Source organism: Papilio polytes, unplaced genomic scaffold (genome assembly GCF_000836215.1).
Source record: "Papilio polytes unplaced genomic scaffold, Ppol_1.0 DF824269.1, whole genome shotgun sequence".
Taxonomy (NCBI): Eukaryota; Metazoa; Arthropoda; class Insecta; order Lepidoptera; family Papilionidae; genus Papilio; species Papilio polytes.
In genome coordinates this window covers 2,386,192-2,405,652 of record NW_013524935.1, presented here as the reverse complement: position 1 = coordinate 2,405,652, position 19,461 = coordinate 2,386,192, and the positions used below count along the sequence as shown (strand labels likewise).

General features: G+C 35.6%; 1 protein-coding gene across 1 annotated transcript; it reads right to left on the bottom strand.

Annotated features, from left to right (window-relative positions):
* Window positions 1–457: 457 nt before the first annotated feature.
* On the bottom strand, window positions 458–19,035 carry LOC106106097 (clathrin heavy chain). The gene is made up of 29 exons (XM_013286629.1): window positions 18,920–19,035; window positions 18,643–18,751; window positions 17,432–17,657; window positions 12,652–12,906; window positions 12,393–12,581; window positions 12,036–12,290; window positions 11,702–11,898; window positions 11,322–11,502; window positions 10,857–11,050; window positions 10,363–10,589; window positions 9,939–10,110; window positions 9,206–9,484; window positions 8,895–9,113; window positions 8,587–8,729; window positions 8,146–8,280; window positions 7,656–7,878; window positions 7,251–7,425; window positions 6,778–6,932; window positions 6,301–6,525; window positions 5,630–5,870; window positions 5,174–5,331; window positions 4,582–4,749; window positions 4,283–4,432; window positions 3,528–3,770; window positions 3,334–3,448; window positions 2,804–2,970; window positions 2,243–2,329; window positions 2,036–2,162; window positions 458–1,547 (listed from the first exon to the last, which is right to left on the bottom strand). Exons 2-29 carry the CDS (start codon window positions 18,682–18,684, stop codon window positions 1,447–1,449), a joined length of 5,049 nt encoding a protein of 1,682 aa, XP_013142083.1. The 5' UTR covers window positions 18,685–18,751; window positions 18,920–19,035; the 3' UTR covers window positions 458–1,446.
* Between the last annotated feature and the right edge of the window lie 426 nt (window positions 19,036–19,461).

Sequence of the window (19,461 nt, the reverse complement as noted above, 5' to 3'; positions counted from 1 at the left end):
TATATTAAACTCACAAAATACTATTACACTCATAAAAGTATATGGAGTTTTAGAATACTACGCTCATTCTGGGGTTTTCAGAATAAAATACTAATCATTAATATTTTTTGCTATCAAATCGACCCCAAGAAAGCCATTTTACTCGAATATTTTTAAATCTAATGAAGGCATATCAAGGTGTGTTAACATAACTAAAGCAAATTCTGTGATCAACTCTCGTACAATGTTCGCAAACATTTAAAATATATTCTATTTGCCTAAACTAAACCTAATCGTATCAAATTATATTTAATAATAATCATATATTAATGCAACTAAAGAATTGCGTGTAATTTCAATTCAACTGTCCCTATAATTGTTCATAAACTGAAAACATTATATACATATAAATTTCAATGAAAACGGCGGTATATTTTTGTACATTTCATACCGAAACATCTTAAATTTAAAACATCATAAACGTATTTTTTTATCGAATTTGAAAGTTTTAAGTAAAATATAAGTCCCACAAAATGTGTATTCTTTTTAAATTGTCGCACTGGAAATGAAAGCCATATAAAGCAATTTCTTAAACATTCGTAGCTATTTTTTTAATTTTTGAACAACTAACCACTATATACATAAATATATGATCTATGCACCTAGTGGCTCAACTAAGCTTTGACAAATCTAAAATTTGGTCTCAGCTGCTCGCTATATCATATTTAAAAAGTCTGTTTAGAAAAAAGATCTGTTTTACACCATCTCGATGTTTTCCAGACATTTAATTATCGTTAGTTGTTTTACTTTAAAATCAGGTTTTTTTCTATTACACATCTTTTTTCTAAAAGATTACGCGTAATACGGTTTATCCGCACTAATTATATGCCATTAAAACTGGTTATAGAATAGTAACACTTCTTTAAATTTATCTATGACTCACTAATGATACCATGGACATGAAATCTTATATATTCTTTTAATATTTCAATCATAAACTTCAAATTCTAATTAGCCGATATTCAATAGGATAACTAGCTGACAATTGTCTAATAAATAATACCATAAATTTCAAACTTACGTATCCTTAAATGTTATGATTTAAGACGATTTACTCTATTATATTTGAAATGGAATTAAAAGTATGTAACATCAATAACTACACAATGAACGTAGCAACGATGAGAACTATATGAACTATATCGTTTACACCACAACATGAAACATCCTGTACCTCAATGCACTTTCAAACAAATTAGGCCACGAAATTAAAATATAAAGGGAATAGGGATCCGAACAACTTTCTATATATTTTTATTGAAAAAGCGTAGACAAAGTGCATAGAGGATGGAACTGAAGCTAGTAACGCGGTATCGGGACAGACGTGTCTATGTACAGGTGTTCCCGGGGCGTAGTTCCTGTGAGTTAGAAGTTGAAGTTCCCCCACGCGCGTGGGGCGGCAGTTCCCTACATGCCGTAGCCGTGGTAGGGCGCCGGCGACGGGGCCTGCGCCGCGTACGCGTACGGGGACGCCTGCGCCGCCACACCTGGGTATGCCATAGACGGACCTGAAAACATATATAAGTGTAAGGCAAAATGCGATAAGTGTTTCTTTTTTAATAAAATCTTTTGCCTGCGACTATGCCGCAATAAAAAAGGTAAGTTAGCCTTTACATTCTTCTAGACTATGTTCTACGTCTATGATAAATTTTATTTGTTTATGCTGAGGTCATTTGGAAATACCTTCTAAAAAACATCCACCCATCTAAATTTACGCATTTATGACAACTATAATGTTAAAGTAGTACTATAATATATTACCGTAAAATATAACCTAAGTATTATAGCTAAAACAAAAGTTCAAAAGTTCAATAGGAATAGAAGATACGAATCAATCAGCAAAACAAATAATTATACTAAAGTATCCAATCAGTATTAGAACCACAGAAAACGTTTTAATCCATTTTTTTTTAATTTAAGAGCTTTATGGTTAAACGTCATACTACATGTGACAGTTGAAACCATAGAGGATAGATAATGTTTTTAAAATAGTTACCGGCGGTGAGCATGAGCTGTGGCTCCATCATCATAGCGGGCTTGGCCTCGTGCTCGGCGCTCTCAGTGCTGCGCTTAGCATCCGCCTCCTCTAGCTTCTCCACTTTAGTCGTCAGTTCGCGAACAGTCTGCACATACAAAATATTTTAATATATGTAAGTGTAATTAAAAAAATAATTTCATAAACTGGTGTGTTGACAAAACTCACTTGAATTAGGAATGGCATCGCGAAGTCCATAATGTTATGCCTCCATGCCAATTCAATGACTACGTCGGGTTTCAATAAGTCATAACACTGAAAAATAAATAAATAATCATGTAGTATCACATTTTATAAGATACTAGCTGTCTCTCGCGACTTCGTCCGCGTGAAATAAAAAAATATAGCCTATGTTGCCTACAGATAAAATACCTTTCTAAAAGTGAAAGAATTTTTAAAATATTTCCTCTTTATAATTTTAGTATAGATCACTATGTTTACAAAAAATATCATTCTATCGTATCTTTCATTTGTAAATGAATTTATACACTTACAATCTCACTAATAAAGGCGGTATAAAGTTAATACAAGCAAAATTTGTTATATTTAGTTTATTCCTAAGTTTATCTTTGCACCAATTTTATATGTTGTTCTAAAATAGTTGCCCACAGTAAAATTCATAAATCAATAAAATTATAACACAAAAAACATTTGTTTAACCTTTTTAGTCGTATTCGGACTATTATAATCGGTTTATTATATATCTGTGGACGTATATGGTCACTGTACCTGGTAGAGACATGCAGAGAAGCACTCAAAGTTGTCGCGTTCGAGGAACCAGTTAAGTAGCTCCTCAGCGACATCGGACTGGCGAGACTCCGCCGCGTACTCCATCGCGTCCGCGTACAGCGCGTCCTTCTTGCACAACTCCACGCTCTGCTTCCATCTGTTGTTACCTGGATACAAATATTGGTAACATTATTATCCTGCATTTTTGCCTTCAAAGGATTGGCACAATCCATGGGCGTGCCGCCAGGGAATGGGTACAACTTACCTGGAGTCGCCAAAATAATAAAAACTGCACATGATGGAATCATTTATATTAGCCGTCATAGTATATCCACATGAGGGAAGTCCCATAGTCATGATTTACAATTTCAATTAATATTAAGTGGATGTAGGAGGACAAATGCTTTATATCGGAGCATTAAACTTTTTTTTTTTAATTATGTAGAAATAAAATACACCATTATCTTTGAAAATGTAGCCGTTACAATTTATTAAATAACAATGATACCAGAAATAATTGTTAAAATTACCTTTATACAGATATGCGGCGATCCTTCTAAACTCAGTCAACTCGTGTTTCTCTAGTTGTTGCGCGAGGGCAATGGTGTCGAAGTTATCGAATGCATCTATCGATGTCCTGAGACCCTGCAATATGAAATATGAGGAGTTAAAATAATAATTTAAGGAATTAATCACAAACAATTTTAAAAATATAAAAGCATACCTGGTAATCTTCTTCATCAATAAGCAGTGAATTGAGTGCTTCATTGACGGCCTTGTTGTTCAAGCTCTGCACAGAACGGAGGTAGGCCTTCACCAGCTGAAGATGGCCAGCTTTGGTGAAGAAGTTGACAGCGCGCGTGTGGTCCATGCGCGGCGCGAGAACCAGCAGCAGGTCGTTCAGTAACAACGGCTTGTAATCCAAATAGAACTGGATCGCTTTGTAGTACAGTTCCATGTTTGCCACCTGAAATATAAAGGTCTCATTTATATTGTACTAGCTTTCGCCCGCGACTCCGTCTGCGTGGAATTAAAAAAAATGTAAAAAGCCTATGTGTTCTTCCAGACTATGTTCTACATCTATGCCAAATTTCATCGAGATCCGTTTAGCCGTTTAGGCTACAAACTCTAACAAACATCCATCCATCCATCTATACTTTCGTATTTATAATATTAGTAAGAAGAAAGATTTAATGAAGAATGTCATGAAGACGAACTTGACATTAATAGATGTACGTAGATTTAACTAGAGATTTAACTAGAGACGCCAAGGAAGTAAAAACTTATAAATGGATTTGACGGACGAGGAGACACATATAAAACGAGAAATATCAATAACTTGTTCATCCCCTTCTGTTTGCAATTTCAAATACAATGAACAATGTTCGCTTCACTGTTTCTGCGAAATCGGATGGACGGTTGCTCGTTTGCTACGTCTGAAAACTGTCACATACGCTTTTAAATCCAGCTAACTATTACCTTGGTGATAATATCTTTGAAGTGTCCCTCGCGCCAGGCCTCCGTGGGGTGCTGCATCATGGTGAGAGCCGCGTTGTCGTACTCCTCGTACTTGTCGTACAGGAACACCAGCTCCGACCACAAGTGGGCGTGTTCCGCCGCACGTAACACCTAAAGTTGTAAGTATAGTGCATTTTAAAGAGGAATCTAGACGTTAACCTATCAATAATTTTTTTAATGTAATTATTTTTGACTTGATAAATATAATATATATGACGTCACATATTTGATATACGTTTTTGTACTGAGCAATATCTTACCTTAGGTATATTGACTCTGGACCAGAAGAGTTCCAAATGTTCTCGCATCTTGGCAGTCTTGTATTTGGAGTAGAGGATGGCCAGCTCGGTGAACATGCCCATGTGCGCGCGCTCGAGACCCAGAGCCGCCTCCAGCAGGCTGATCAGCTCATCAAAGTGACCTCGGTCCTGCAAAAAATCGTAAAATTATTGTAACAATTAATGCCACAAATCAATGAGATTTCATGCAATATTAGTGACCTATGCTTGGTTAGACTACATTTTATTAAGACTAAACACTAACTAAACCCTTATCCTAAAACGTTTCTGAAACACTAAAGATTCGTTTCGGTCAACACATTCTCCTAAGCATCACAACAACGACATACTGTATCGAAATTTAAACACTTCGTATCTTAAGCACCGAATACAATCTCAGGCACCGCATTTTAATAGCATTTGTAATTTAGGCGTGGTGTTATAATTTAAGACACTAAACACTGGCCCAAGCCGCTGAGGGAGAGTAATAAACAAGAAATATAATAGAATAATTTAAAACACTATCACATCTTGTCATTTCAGTATTCAGTCGTGTGACAGTGCTTATTCTTACCTGGTAGTAATTGATGAGGTCCTCCAGTTCGTCAGCGTGCACGACGATGTGCAGGCCGCACATCTGCGCCAGCCGGAACTCGCCGGCGTCCACGCACGCAAAGCACACCTCCTTCCACGTGCGAGTAGAGTTCGCTTTACGAGCGCTGTCCACCGCACCTGGACAATATTACAATTTTATAAATAACCTCAATATCTGTTTTTAATAAGTATAGCCTATGTTACTCAATGACATAGCTATTTATTGATTTAATATTTATTGTATTCGGCCTAGTAGTTTTTGAGTTATATCAATAAATTAATAGAAGAAGTAAAATTATAAACTATTATATGTATTTAGGGAAGTAATTTTATCCGAATAGTGTGACTGGGAAACAAGTTCAAATCTGATAGAGTTAGGACGTTTCTTGTGATAACTAAACTAGGAATAACATTTTATTATTTTTAGTTATAATACCTTGGAACTCCTTCAGATGTACCAATGTGATGGCCAAACGAGCGAAGTTGCTGACATTATTGTATAGAAGCTTAGCGGCATTGTACATTTTATCTTCAAAGCATCGGTCGCCGATTTTCTGTATATCAGCGTGGTTCGGCCCCGAGATGAACTCCTCCAGGTCGGCCAAGCGACCAGTGCGAGCGTATGCGTAGATAAGTTCCGATTCGATGTAAGATTCACGCGCCTTCTTACGGGCCATCTGCAAAAAAAGAAACATATTTATAATGCATACTTTCAACAAATTTATTGTATTTCAATACTCGATAATTTTTGGCATTTACAAATCTATAAATTAATAGCACGCGACTCCGTTCGCTTGGAATTAAAAAAAGTGTGTGGCCTATGAGTTCTTCCAGACTATCCTCTACATCTATGCGAAATTTGATTGAGATCCGTTGAGCCTCAAAGTTATCCTAAACGGCTATCCTAAAATATCCTAAAAATCCATCCATCTAAACTTTCGTATTTATTATATTAGTAAGATTCCATGCCAACTATTATGAAAATTTTAGAACCAATTTTAGAGGACCTTTAGTTACCAAAAATATCATATTTAAATAAAAAATCACCAATATAATTACATTATTTATTTTAAATATAAAACAGGAATAGAGAAAAGTGATTCTTACCTGTAGATAGCGAACAAGATCTTCCCAGGACTGTTGTTTAGTAGCTGTATCCACTACATCCATGTACGCTGAAGGGTCATCGGCCTTGATGTAGGAATCAATGGCTTCCTTCACCAGGCCTTGTTGGAGCTGCGCCTTAGCGAGCTGCGACCACACGCCCGGCTCGTTGCAGCGCTCCGCAAACTCGTAAGCACGCTTTAGGTCCTTTACTTGTTCGATTAGCACCTAGAAACATAATTAATAATATTAAAATCATGTACTAAATAAGAATTCATTTATTTTTATAGGGAATTTTATTAGCGAGTGAAATTGAAATTGAATTCTTTTGAGCCTTTCTAAACATCCATCATCCATCAATTTACTTACTTTACTTTTCTACAAAAATCTGTAATATTCAATGCAGAAGGCATGTTTAATACTTCATTTACAAGCTTCTGTTTTTCTATTAGAACAAAATGTTAGAATTAAAAATCATACCTGAATAGCTGAGGTGTTAACATCGAATTTCTTAAAGATGGCAAATGCTTCTTCGTACAATTCGTTGTTGATGGCGATGTTCGCGATGTCGGGGGCGTCGTAGTTGTCCAAGCGATTGATGTACTCCATAACGCGGCTTCTGTCCGCCTTGATTGCTGAAACACAAGAAAATCGTTAATTTCCACTCCACAACATATCCGTCTCAACAACTCCAAAATTGTTGTCAAATCAACATGTACTCGAAGGAAGAAACGTGAACTTAAAAACTCACAGATAAGAATGATAAAAATTGATTCTATATGTTTAGCAATGCTACACCATTTGGCCACGAATTATCTTTTGTAAGTAACTAATAAAACTTCAATTTTCTTAAATGTATAGATATGGATATCAATGTCTCACTTTATTCAAAAGAAAGTAGAGAGATGACTGTGCTTTTTATACTGCTTTTACAGTTGTAAATTTCGTCTTACCTGTCAGTATAAGCAAGTTCTGCAGATTCCTGTGATCAGAGAACACAGAGTTGTCGAGAACAATCTTCTCGAGCAACTCAATCAGTTCATTGGGCAGATCCGCTGTCATGAAAGCCTTCACCGTCACGGATATGTCTTCCGGATCTTGAGTCTCAGATAATGCGGTTTGTACAACCTGAAAATATTAAGTTTTAATAAACACAAGATATAGAAAAAAATTCAGTGTTATCTTTTGTCGAAGTTAATTTATTATTTAAAAGATGTTGTGAACTATAGAATCAGAAATTAAGCTATCAAATTTGTTTTTGCATTATTTATTTCAGTTGGATAATCAGAACAAACACACGTAAAGATGTCTAGAAAAAGGATATTTCGCTATTGATTATTGTTGAGTGTAGTACATACCTGGTCGATAAGCTGTCGTTTGAAGGGGTTGGATTCAGCGAGCACCTCCAGCCAGAGGTCCTGGTCGCGGCGGCGCACGAGGTAGCGCGCTTGCGTCTTGAACAGCGAGTTGTCGTTGCAGACGGCGATCAGCTCGCGGTCGCACTGCCCGCGCTCGTACGCCACGCACGCGAGGTGCGGGTCGCGCTTCTCGCAGTAACGACCAACCACGCGAGAATCGTACCTATAGTACACATTTATTACCAGTTATCAAAATACAAGTAAAAAATTAAAAACTTAGGTGGGATTGTTCACAGGTCCCAAATAGACTCGAGAAATCGTAGAGCGTCATTAAAAATGATTCCATAAGAGTCACAAAATCAAATAAACATGTATTAAACAGCAAAACTAGCTAGCTAGCTTAACTACTATAATAATACTATTCTGTTGTATATCTGTATCAATCTACATATAACGTGGTTGTTAAAAGTATTAATAAAAAGTTTCTTGCCATTGGTTCTCCTTGAGGAATCTCTCGGGATTATTGTTGGAGTCTATGTAAATCTTGGCGAGAGCATTGTGCGTGGCGGGCTCCGTGCAGCCCTCGTGCACGCGGGTCTCCAGCCACGGCAGAAGTAGTTTCAACCTTTAAATTATTTAATACTGTTAATATAAAAACTATGACAAGAATAATTTAATACAGAATTTCCTAAAATAAAGATATTTCTTAGAAACACGTAACTGTAAAAAACTTTGTACTTAACAAGATCTATCTTATTAATATATACTTATCACAATAGTCCTTACGACAAAGTTGGACAGAATACCTGACACTAACAACTTGTAAAGTGCTTTTCCGTAACCTTCAATTTTCGATTTATAATAAAAATTATGTAAATGTTTTTATGTCTAAAGAGAAAAGTAAAAATCCAGTGAAATAAGTGATTCTGACCTATTTCTCTTCTCGACTTCAGCAACCAGCTCGTCTGTGGAGAACTGTCCACGGACCACCAGTATCAGGTTCTTGATGATGTCTTCCGCGCAGTCCACGTCGAGTAGACCTCCCACTACCACTGGCAATCTGGACGGATTCACCTGCAATTATACCATATTAGTTTTAGTTATATTTCATGTAATGTTATACTTTCGAGAAATTAAAAAAAAAAAGTCAACACTCAGAAAATTATTGCAAATTTTAATACATTATTAATGACATAAAACCTTTATAAGTATCAGTAACCATATACTTTTTTCACATACCTTTTGCACATAAATCTCAATGTATTTCTGCAGACTGTTTCTATATAGATAAAGCACCAGATCGTGCACGAAGTCGAAGCGGTCGCACACAATGATGAGCGGCAGCTGGTCCGGCAGCTTGGCTTCCTTCAGGAAGTTCTTAACGCGCTCTGCATTATAGCAATTTGATTCCCGACAGATACGTTCCACTTCCTTTATCTGACCTGTCTTGCAGGCAGCCTGGAATAAAAAAAAAAACAAAATTAATCATAGTTTACTCTATGTTTAGACTAGCATAAATACTTTTATTCGCTTTGACAAGTAAATCTAACCTGAATATATTTGAAATGGACTTCCGGATCCTGACTGAAGTTGACAATCGAGCCGAGGAAGTAAAATAGACCTTCGTAAGTCTTGAAGCTTTCAAACAACTCAATGAGCGATTTGGTAGTCAGTTGCTCGTGGTATTTAGTTGCGATTTGTACGCAGATCTGCAGATTCTGACGTATATTTGCCTGCAGCATCGCTTTCAGGCATTCCAGAGAGTCTTCAACTGAAAGAGTCCCGAAGTACGTCACCAGCCAGTCAGCGGATAGTAAATGGGTGTGAACCTGTAAATAAATAGTATGATTAATACAAAAATAATTCCATCAATATATAAAACAATGACCAATGGGATCAAATCAAATACATTGAAATTATTCATAGCTTTTATCAAATTGTTTGATATCAAATATCCTGCTTTTTTGCTGCTATTGGCTTGTAGTTTTTGTCCCATTCTTGCATATCAAACTTTTCCAATTTACTCACCGTTTTAAATTAGATAGCGTAAAAATGTATAGCCTGTAGCATGTCACAAGTGTGGGGCTTTTTATTAAGAGCAGTAAAACTGTACAAAAATATGTTGCTATTGCTGAATCCTAAGCCACGAAGTCCGCGACTCCGTTCGCGTGGAATTAAAAAAGAGTGAGTAGTGATGAAAAACAAAAAGAATTGCTATGTGTTTTCACAGAATAGACATAGATAGTAAGAATCCCATATGTATAGTATGATAGTCACACTCACCACAGCCCGTTTGATGTCGTACAAGTCAGTATAATGTTCCAAGGCGCGCTGCAGCAGGCCTGCCTTCTCGCAGAGCTGCGCGACGTGCGCGCGGTCGTAGTGCGTGAACATGCCGTTGCCGAGGATAGCATCCGCCACTTGCGGCGCCGACATTAAGTTCATCTCCAGTAATCTGTGGAATTCATATTATTAATTTATAAATCCACTAGCTCTTGCTCGTGACTTCGCCCGCGCAGGATTAAAATGAACCAGTAAAAAAGTAAAGCCTGTGTTACTCACAGAAAAAGCTATTTTCTTAAGACGAAGGAAATTTTTTAAATCGGCTCAGAAGTTAATACTTGACAACATTGAATAGTTTACATAATTCCATCATTTCCTTAGTGAATAAAACAGAAGAATATAAGCATAATATATAATATTATACCTTGTCTGCAGAGGTCCTTCCTCAGGGCGGTTATTCTTCAACGCGTCCAGAAGGAAAGCGGTACACTGCTGCACCATGTTCTGTTCCATGAAGACGTCTACAATCTGGTTGATGTCAGCAAGTGGGGGGTCTTCTGCCACCAGCATGCCGGCGAACCCTGCACCCTGCTCCGGGTTGGTACGCATCACGGAACGCAGCAAGTAAATGTAATCCGGAGTGTAGCCGACCTGAAACATGTACAAATATCCTCTATAGAAAAAATCATTGAATTTTTCTTCAACAAAAATAAATACTTCAGCCTCTTTATACTTTTATTTTTATAAGAAATAAGATAAAACTACATCTAAATTAAGTATCCAAAACAATGACTGAAAAAATTGTAGATAAATTCTTAGCAATAAATTCATGCAATTTGTGAATAAATCGGCCTTTTGACAGTACCTACCACAAAATTATACCAATTATATTAAAAGTAACAAATGTATAACAAATACCTTCTTAGCATAAAGAACAATCTTCTGGAACTGTCCAGTCTCGGCAAAACATTGAATAACCTTGCTGGCAACATTAGCACGCAGATATACAGACAAGGCAAGAGTCAGGTCTACCGGCTTCACTAAATCACCAAGTTCTTCTGAACACTCCAGTTTCTCTTCTTTCAGCCATTTCTCCAGAAGTTGCTTACGACCTGTTAGTAAATAAATATTTAAAATTGAAATTTTACATACATTTTCAGTAATTTTAACATTAGACTTTGCTCCTGTCTTCGTGCGTTGGGAAATTAAAAAAAAAACTCAGTAAGTAGTTCTTCAACATTCTGCATCTGAGCCAATTTTCATCGAAATCCGTTAAGCCATTTTTGAGATACGTAGTATAAACATCCAAACTTTCGCACTTATTGCGCTATTTTAGTATGAAGTATATTTAAACAGACAGAATAGCTATAGATAATATATTACCTTGCAGCAAGACAGGGCGGCAGAGTTCCAATGATTCAAACTTATTCAACTGCGCCTGGTCCAACAGCATGCCGAAGTATTGGAGTAAAGGCGACGTTTGACCGGACTGTGTCGGCACTTGTTGGAAACGTTGGATTGTTTGAGGCGTACGAAGGATGCCTCTGGGAGCCATTGCTGCGACCTAATGTCAAAATTTAAATTGTAGATTTTTTTGGATAGAAAACAATTTCTAACAGAAATTAAAATAATCCATGATTTTAAAAATAACAGATAGGATTCCTCAATGTTGCTTAAATTGAATTTCCGGCTTGAAGGACCAAAACATTTCTTTCGTTTGTTTGAGTTTACAAAATTAAAAAGTATGCAAGTATGTTGTTTACCTTAGCTGCCTCAGCATACTGTCCATTGGTGAAAAGCATGTTAAACTTGCGAACAAACAGTTCTTCGGCCCCGGCGAGGTTGTTCCGAACAGCCAGTCGGAGCGCCAGTTCAGGGTTTTGTAAGACAGTGTTTATATACGGTACTATGGAGTCCTCTTCCACTGTCACTGACAGCACTTGTCCTTTTCGGTTTACACCTGACAAGAAAAAAATTATTTATTTTTACTTCTAGCGTTTTCACTTGACAAAATATAATGAAAAGGAAGTCGTATCGCCGAATTGTATTTTAAATCTAGAAATAACACCATTTGGAAGAAACAATTTTAAAACTCACCAATAATTCCGCCAGTCGCTTCATGCGGCGCAGTAACAAATATAGTGTCCGAAGAGATACGGTTCATATAGATGCATGTTCCAGTCTCGATGTCGTACATATGTATGTAGCCGTATTTAGTTATGAGATAGATGACGTCATACTTAGGCGACACTTGCATCGCGACCGGGAAATCGTTCTGCGCCTCCGGTGGGAAGAACACGTCCACCGCTTTCTTTGGGAACGGCTGATTGCCGGCGGGTGTTTGGCCAACCTCTGATAAATAGATAAAATAATTTATGCAAGTGTAGTTTTAGTTGAAGTACCCAAGATTCGAATATTTCCTCCCCACAACATAGAAAAACTTAGAAAACATACCGATAATATGCAGTTTCCCTCCTTGAGCGGTCCTCACGGCGAAACAGAAGAGGGTAGAGGGTTCAGCGTTGCCCTCGGCTTTGAACGTCGCGAAAGAGGCCGCGTGGCCCTCGATTGGCTGCGAACACTTGCGCTCTACAGAATAAAGCTGCATTGCACCAACCACGCGGTTCTGTTGTGCCGAAATACCTGACGAAAGGAAAATTAGATATATGATACAGATAAAAATGGTAACACAAATATGAAGAGAAATACTTACCAACTAACAACAACCACTGTTGTTTGGGGTCAGTCCTGTAGTTGATGATTTGACAATCCGCAAGTGACGAATGTCTATCAAATATTTTCACGGGGGTGGAATCGCCCTCCATCGACCAGTGGTACACCGATACCCTGGTCACCAGCGCCAGGGTGTTCAAAGATATCCATTTCCAAAAGACGATATCTTCAGTCATCGTATGCGCCTTCATCTTTGACTTCATTTCGATATTAAATATCTGGAGCGTCTTTTGAGCTGCAACGAAATTAAATTCTTATTATTAGAATTAGTGCAAACAATAATCAGGCTGTAACTGAAGTAATTCATAAAAGATGTAACGATCGTCTTATTAAAAAAAGTGGTTCATACAATTTTTTGATGTTGTAGAAATGATCAACAAAACATATTATGGTCTTAATTATTTAACAATTTGATTTTAAAATTGCAATGTTTTTCGATTCGCTTTTATCCATCCCAATAATAATTACCAGTTTACGCGAATTTAAATATACTACTTAAAGCCTCGATATCTCATTTAGTGTTCATGGGATGTCTAGTGTTCCTGTTTCGTCATCGTGCATGGTTAACTGCAGGAACTGCGCATCTCTCGTAGTTATATAACGAATAACGATTTCTTTTGAGTATTCTAGCTAAGTACGTCACGCTGCGTGTCTGGGGCAACATAATCCGTTATTATCAACAAGTTTTACGTAGATCAATGGTGCATAATTTCGCGAACATAGTATTATAGATAGAACATAACATTATATCCAAGAAAATGTACTAATTAGGGGAAAACCTCTAACAAAAAAAGGTTGATGAGTGTCATGGGCGTTTAATGCGACCGATTTCAATAGCCTATAAATTGAAATGTATGGTACTACAGTACGATCCTTTGATATTGCAACGTTGCAACTCGTATATTGGCCACTAAAACGTCTGGGGAAACAGCACTTCCCGAGACGATTACGGTACAGTCGAGTGGCTTTTACTTTGTACAACGCACTATGACATTTTACATCCGACGGCAAACAGGGGTAACCATACGTATACACGTGTCTGTATCCTTGTTACTAATACAAATTCTTACAGCCGTACAAAAAAACGCGGTATAAAGTTAAACTTAGGAATAAACTGAGTTATTTGTAAGACTGTTATTATGTAAAAAGAGATGGTGTACCTAAATTTCATTATCTGGGTTTATGTAGTTTTTCCACTTCAATGTATAATCTACTAATTCGTGTATATGTAACATCGGTGGAACATTTAGTTGTTTACTTGATATCACACTGGTACGCCCACTTCAATAATATCGCTAATAATAGCTTTCGTATCTCGTAAGCAAGTATTATGAGTAACTTAAATAGATTGTTTTCATTTGGATAAGGGGTACGACTTTAATAACTATGATAAAATAGTAAGCATAGAGCTTTTGTAAACAAATAAATATAATTCGCATATTAGAAGCTAAACAATTTTCTTATCTTATGAGTTCTAGAAGTGTATTTTATTAAATACACCATTCAGATTTAAGTTTACCAAGCATTACATTATCGTAACTTAGGTTATTTACATATCTGTGTGAAATGTGAATAAGTGGGCGTATCGATAACCTTTTATGGAACTCGCCCTTTGAAAAACCTTTACCAGAAAAACTCTATTTACGTTTCCATCGCCTACATATCAATAATAAAGTTCTTATTTTTATTCCAGTGAATAAAATGACGTAAAAAGTTGAGTTATTAATTAGCATAGCACACGCAATGTAGTAAATAATAAATGAACGCACACCTGCATGTATCTGTTTACTTTAATAACATTAAATGGACGCGAAGTGGAAATAATGGTTTCCTATTAATTATCTAATGTAATAATGTCTCTATTACCATACCACAGAGGTAACTTTTCTTTAATTTAAATTAGAAGAAAAAACCAACCATATTAAACCATCATTTGGTATAGCTATACCCTAAACCTTGAGCGTCGGTGGGTCAGGGGTTTCAGCACTAGACTTGTAGTCAACAGGTCTTGGGTTCGAATCCCGGCATGTAGCAATGTGACGGTGATCTTACGGTGGAGGAAAACATCGTGATGCCTGCACATATGGGCGAAGAAATTCAAAGATATGTGTGAAGTCAACCAACCCGCAGTGCGCCAGCAAGGCTGTCTAAGGCCTAATCTCCCCTTACTTAGGGTAGACTCCAAGCCCCTTAGTGGGGACATATAGCGAGCTGGTGATATATATACAAAACCAGCGTATTATTAGATAAGCGAACGTTGACACTATCTGTGTAATTTGACATTGGACGATATCAAATGCGCTATAGTACATAGATTTGTATGAATTGTTTGTATACAGCGATTATTGTCAGTACTAGTTTTAGTTCGCGAATTCGTCTGCGCCTAAAACAGTACATATAGCCAATGTTATTTTGTAATAATCATTTTATATGACTTTCTAATGTCAAAAGAATTTTTTAAGTCCTTCACGTAGTTTTTGATTTATATTTATTCAGTACCTACAAAAATACAAATGTTTCTTCTTTATATTATTAGTATAGATAAAAGTGGTACATTCACCTTGTTTAGATTATACGCTCACACTTGAGAATAATAAGATTCCATGAATACGACTGATTTGTACAAAAACATATTATTAATGTGTTTTTAACCAACAAACAAAAAAGTTATTAACTCATCTGTATGTCTTTTTTAATAAGATTGAAAGTGATGACAACGTTTTCGTATGTTTCAGTAGTGGAAACCCCCAGTTATATCTTCAAATGAAACTGACTAACTTTTTAATCGAGTCACTACAAAATATCTAATCTCCAACTATATGGCGTCAAACAGATTATCACACAAAAGTGTTTGACATAACTAATATAGTATATTTTATACACCTAATTATATTAAGCCCGCTACAGACGCTTAGTTCTGATATTTAAACTGTTAAATCTGCGTGTGTAGGCAAAATTTCAACTATGACTTTAGTACAGCACTGTACAGTTAAAGTTTAGCCTACACTTGCAAAATTACATTGTTCGAAGTTAGCGTATGTAGTGTAGCTTTAGAGAGAGGCAATTATTGCACTAGTTCGTAATATTAGACGCATTTATCGCGAGTATACTTGTATGTGGATATCTATATCCAATCCAATGTGACATGTGTAGTCTAAACGGATCAATCGATTTGGGTACTGTAACCGACAAACATCATCTACACTTGTATCGACTTTTTCAATAGGAATTATATTATGTCTAATTATTTGATTTGATTTAGTTTACGTTGGATAATATACAACCTAAAAATAGCTTTTTACATAATCGAAAGGCGTGACTAAGAGCAGTCCATCAAATTTCTAGCGTCCTTTACCAAGCCCTCTCTTACTTTGTTCCAAATAAAACGAAGTTAAGTGACTTACTGTCAGACCAATAATGTTTTTATATCATCAAACATTTTTATATTATGCCCAAATTAATGAATGAAACAATTTTTTGTTTGTAACCCAAATAAGGTATTATGTAATTTTTAATTCATAAATTATAGAATAAGGCTTATGGTATACACTATTATGTTATACTGATGCCAGAATATTGTGCCAGAAAAAATAAATTCAAGGTTGAATGAAAAGTATATTTTATCGTGCCAATTATACCAGAATTTGATATTTTTTTATTATTATTCTGGTTTGATGGCGAGCCTGGCAGTAGCGAGAAAAATTAAGAAGTAAGAGAAGCTTACTTACTTTATAAGATCACATATGGTATTTTTAATCTGGGCCCCAATATACACCTTTTTGTTAGTTTTAAACATTTTTTTTTTGTGATTGTCATGAGCCTGCCAGTCCTCGATTCTTTATTCGCTGCACATAAGACGATAACGACAACCAGGGAAGTGTCTCTACAAACTATCGACAACTTGTAAATTTATATATTTATTATTTCATTTACCGAATTAGATTACAAATCGGCGAATACAATTTGACAAAGTAACGTTATTTTGTTGTAAATACCAAAAAAAAACAGTAAAATATCTAATGATTGTTCATATTTTACGCGATATCTCAGCTTCCGTAATTCCGTAGTTAGGCTTTTGTTTTGGGTCAGGAATACATTATACGAGATGAGTCACCGACGCGTATCTTCTGTTCCGAGACGCCTCTGATGTAATCAATAAATGACACTGCACAATTATAATTATCCGAATATTTTCTTTATTATCTTAAGAGATTTCTTTTCAACAATAATCTTTTGTGTTAACAAAAAATTGTCTCATTTAATTGATATTTGATTTGGAGCACATTTCTATGGGTAAATAGCTAAAGAATAATTAGGTACCTTTTGTCTAACATACATTTGGCCAATAACAATAGAATTTATCATTTTTTTGTAAATGTTTTAGAACATTCTAGAGATTGTAGATTATATCAAAACCTGAATCCGAATTGTTTTTCTTAGGTAGGTCATAATGAAATGAACATGCTAAAAAGTTATTGCTTAAATAAAATTGTTATTAACTAAGTAGTATTTTCACATTTCAAGGATAGTGTAACAAAAATAAAAAGTATTTGTATTTGTGATTATTTTACAATTAATATACTTCCACTATAGTTTTATACTTTGTATTTAAAAGCAATGCAGTATTAATAAACTTAGTTAGTAAACTTAAATCCATTTTCAGTAAATTAAAAAATAAATCAGGAAATCCAAAATCTTATGTAACTATTCAATTCTATGCTACCCTTGAGCATCTAAGTAGTTATGTAATCTTTACTGACCTTCCACACCAGCCTTTCCCTTGAGAGCGATAACTTTACTTGCTGGATTCATAATAGCGGAGTCAGCACTGATAGGTCTCCGTATAGGGTTGGTAGGGTCGGCCATATCAATGATGACCACTTCCGATGTCTCGCCAACCTTCTCTCTGACACAGATGAACTTGTCAGACTCCATCGTGAGGGTGTTGAAAGATATTGAAGCTGGATTGATTCCAACATTTGTGAGCTACAAAAAAAATGCCATTTGAATTATAAACTCACACTAAAAATTAGTTTTCCTAAACTAAAGATATATTTCGCCTCTAGACTGACCCATTTTGAATTATTGATAGCATACCGCAGTACATCAAGGAATCAAATTAAAATTCAATAACAGTAGAGATTTAAAATATCTGACTACCCACTCTAAGACTTCAGAGTCATGTTTTTCTTTCATTTTTGTTGTTCTATTCTTTTTACTCTGAAATAAACTTATTTAATTAAGAATAAAAAAAAATAATGTAATAATTAATGTTTCAGTTATATTTCAACCAGTCTGTCTTGTAACTTGGATTTTTACTCAATAATTGTGCCCCTCACTGGGGGGGTTTCACATTACCAGGTTAATATCAAAAAAGAGATTAAATCTCCCTTTTTTATTACATGTCTTCTTTTGTCTCAAGTAATAATAACAGCACAAGTAATAATATTGTTTTAGTTAGTTGCATTAAAATGCAGTAAATAGATTAGATAAAAGATATACATTATTCCTTATAAGATTCCTACAAGAAAAAATAATGCATATATACTTTAAAATATGTATTTTCAAAATATATGGCTAAAGAACGAGGTATAATTTAATTATAAGAAACAGAGGACGTTGCTTAAGTATTTCATTATAAGATTTACGATAATTGACAAAGACATACTGAAGAAGTTAGTAAAAATTTGCGTGACCTAAATATTCCGTAATGTGCCTAGTTGCCCTCAAATCATATGATCCAGAGAGGAATTTGTAAAAGATCAATACCGGTACATCGTAGCCAGAGTAGGGGGTGGAAACTGTCACTTCGACAATTGCGCAATGTCATTTCTACACTTATATTTGTCTTGAAAAAGACAAATAATAGTGTCTGGATACCTTTGTTCAATATTTTATTACAGCTGATATCATTCTCATTGACTTGCTAGCTCTATCGACAAAACCAATAAAAGCCGATGGGCGTACTCACCTGTAAATGCTCTTGAAAACGTATAGGCAAAACCTGTGCCATGGCTGCGATGTTCTTTACTTTATCTAAATCAAATCGGCTTTACAGCGATGCCTAAATATCGCAGAGCCTGAAAAATTAACATAAAGTTCAAACCACTGATATCTCATCCGTTCCGAAAACACCTTTGACAATCAACATGGCGTTCATTCATGTTTGAAAGAAATTGACAATGACCGGATTGTGACAAAATTTATTTTATTTAGCAATCTAAGTTCTAAAAACTAAATTTACTCACTGAATTTACTTTTGTCTACATGAAGAAAAACTGTACGATTATTCTTTTTCCTATTTGTAACGACAAATGACGAATAATGCACCCACGGCTGCCACATACACAAATGAATGAAATGAAACGAACGATTTTCGATTACTAGATGAAAGGAGATAGAAGATAGGTGATTGCTGCCAATCTGCCAACAGCCAACTCGCTGCCAACTAAATTTTTTTTTAGATTGTTGAGAAGTATTCCGATAAAACAACCCTTGTAAAAAAATCAAAGCCTTGTAGGGTGAAATTAATAACTATAATCAGTGAACATTGTAACTTTTTAAAGAAATCACAACCCCTTGACACACACTAAGCCGTCGCTTATTTAACGCTCGGGGTTGGCGCTTTTTTAACGCTCTTGCATATACGTACAAACACTATAAAATTACTTTAGTTTCGTTCAATCAACACGCAAAATGCTAAACTGCATTATAAAAAGGATAACGCATTAGAAGAAGCGATACCGTATGAACCGATACATGAATATGCATTTTATCTATTTGAACGCTT

Excerpts from the sequence above, each read along its gene's own strand:
- LOC106106097 (XM_013286629.1), bottom strand. The coding sequence starts at position 18,684 with ATGGCACAGGTTTTGCCTATACGTTTTCAAGAGCATTTACAG. Across the intron at positions 12,291-12,392 it reads AGGGAAACTGCATATTATCG|AGGTTGGCCAAACACCCGCC; the intron begins GTATGTTTTCTA and ends TCTATTTATCAG. Across the intron at positions 9,485-9,938 it reads ACGACATCAAACGGGCTGTG|GTTCACACCCATTTACTATC; the intron begins GTGAGTGTGACT and ends ATTTATTTACAG.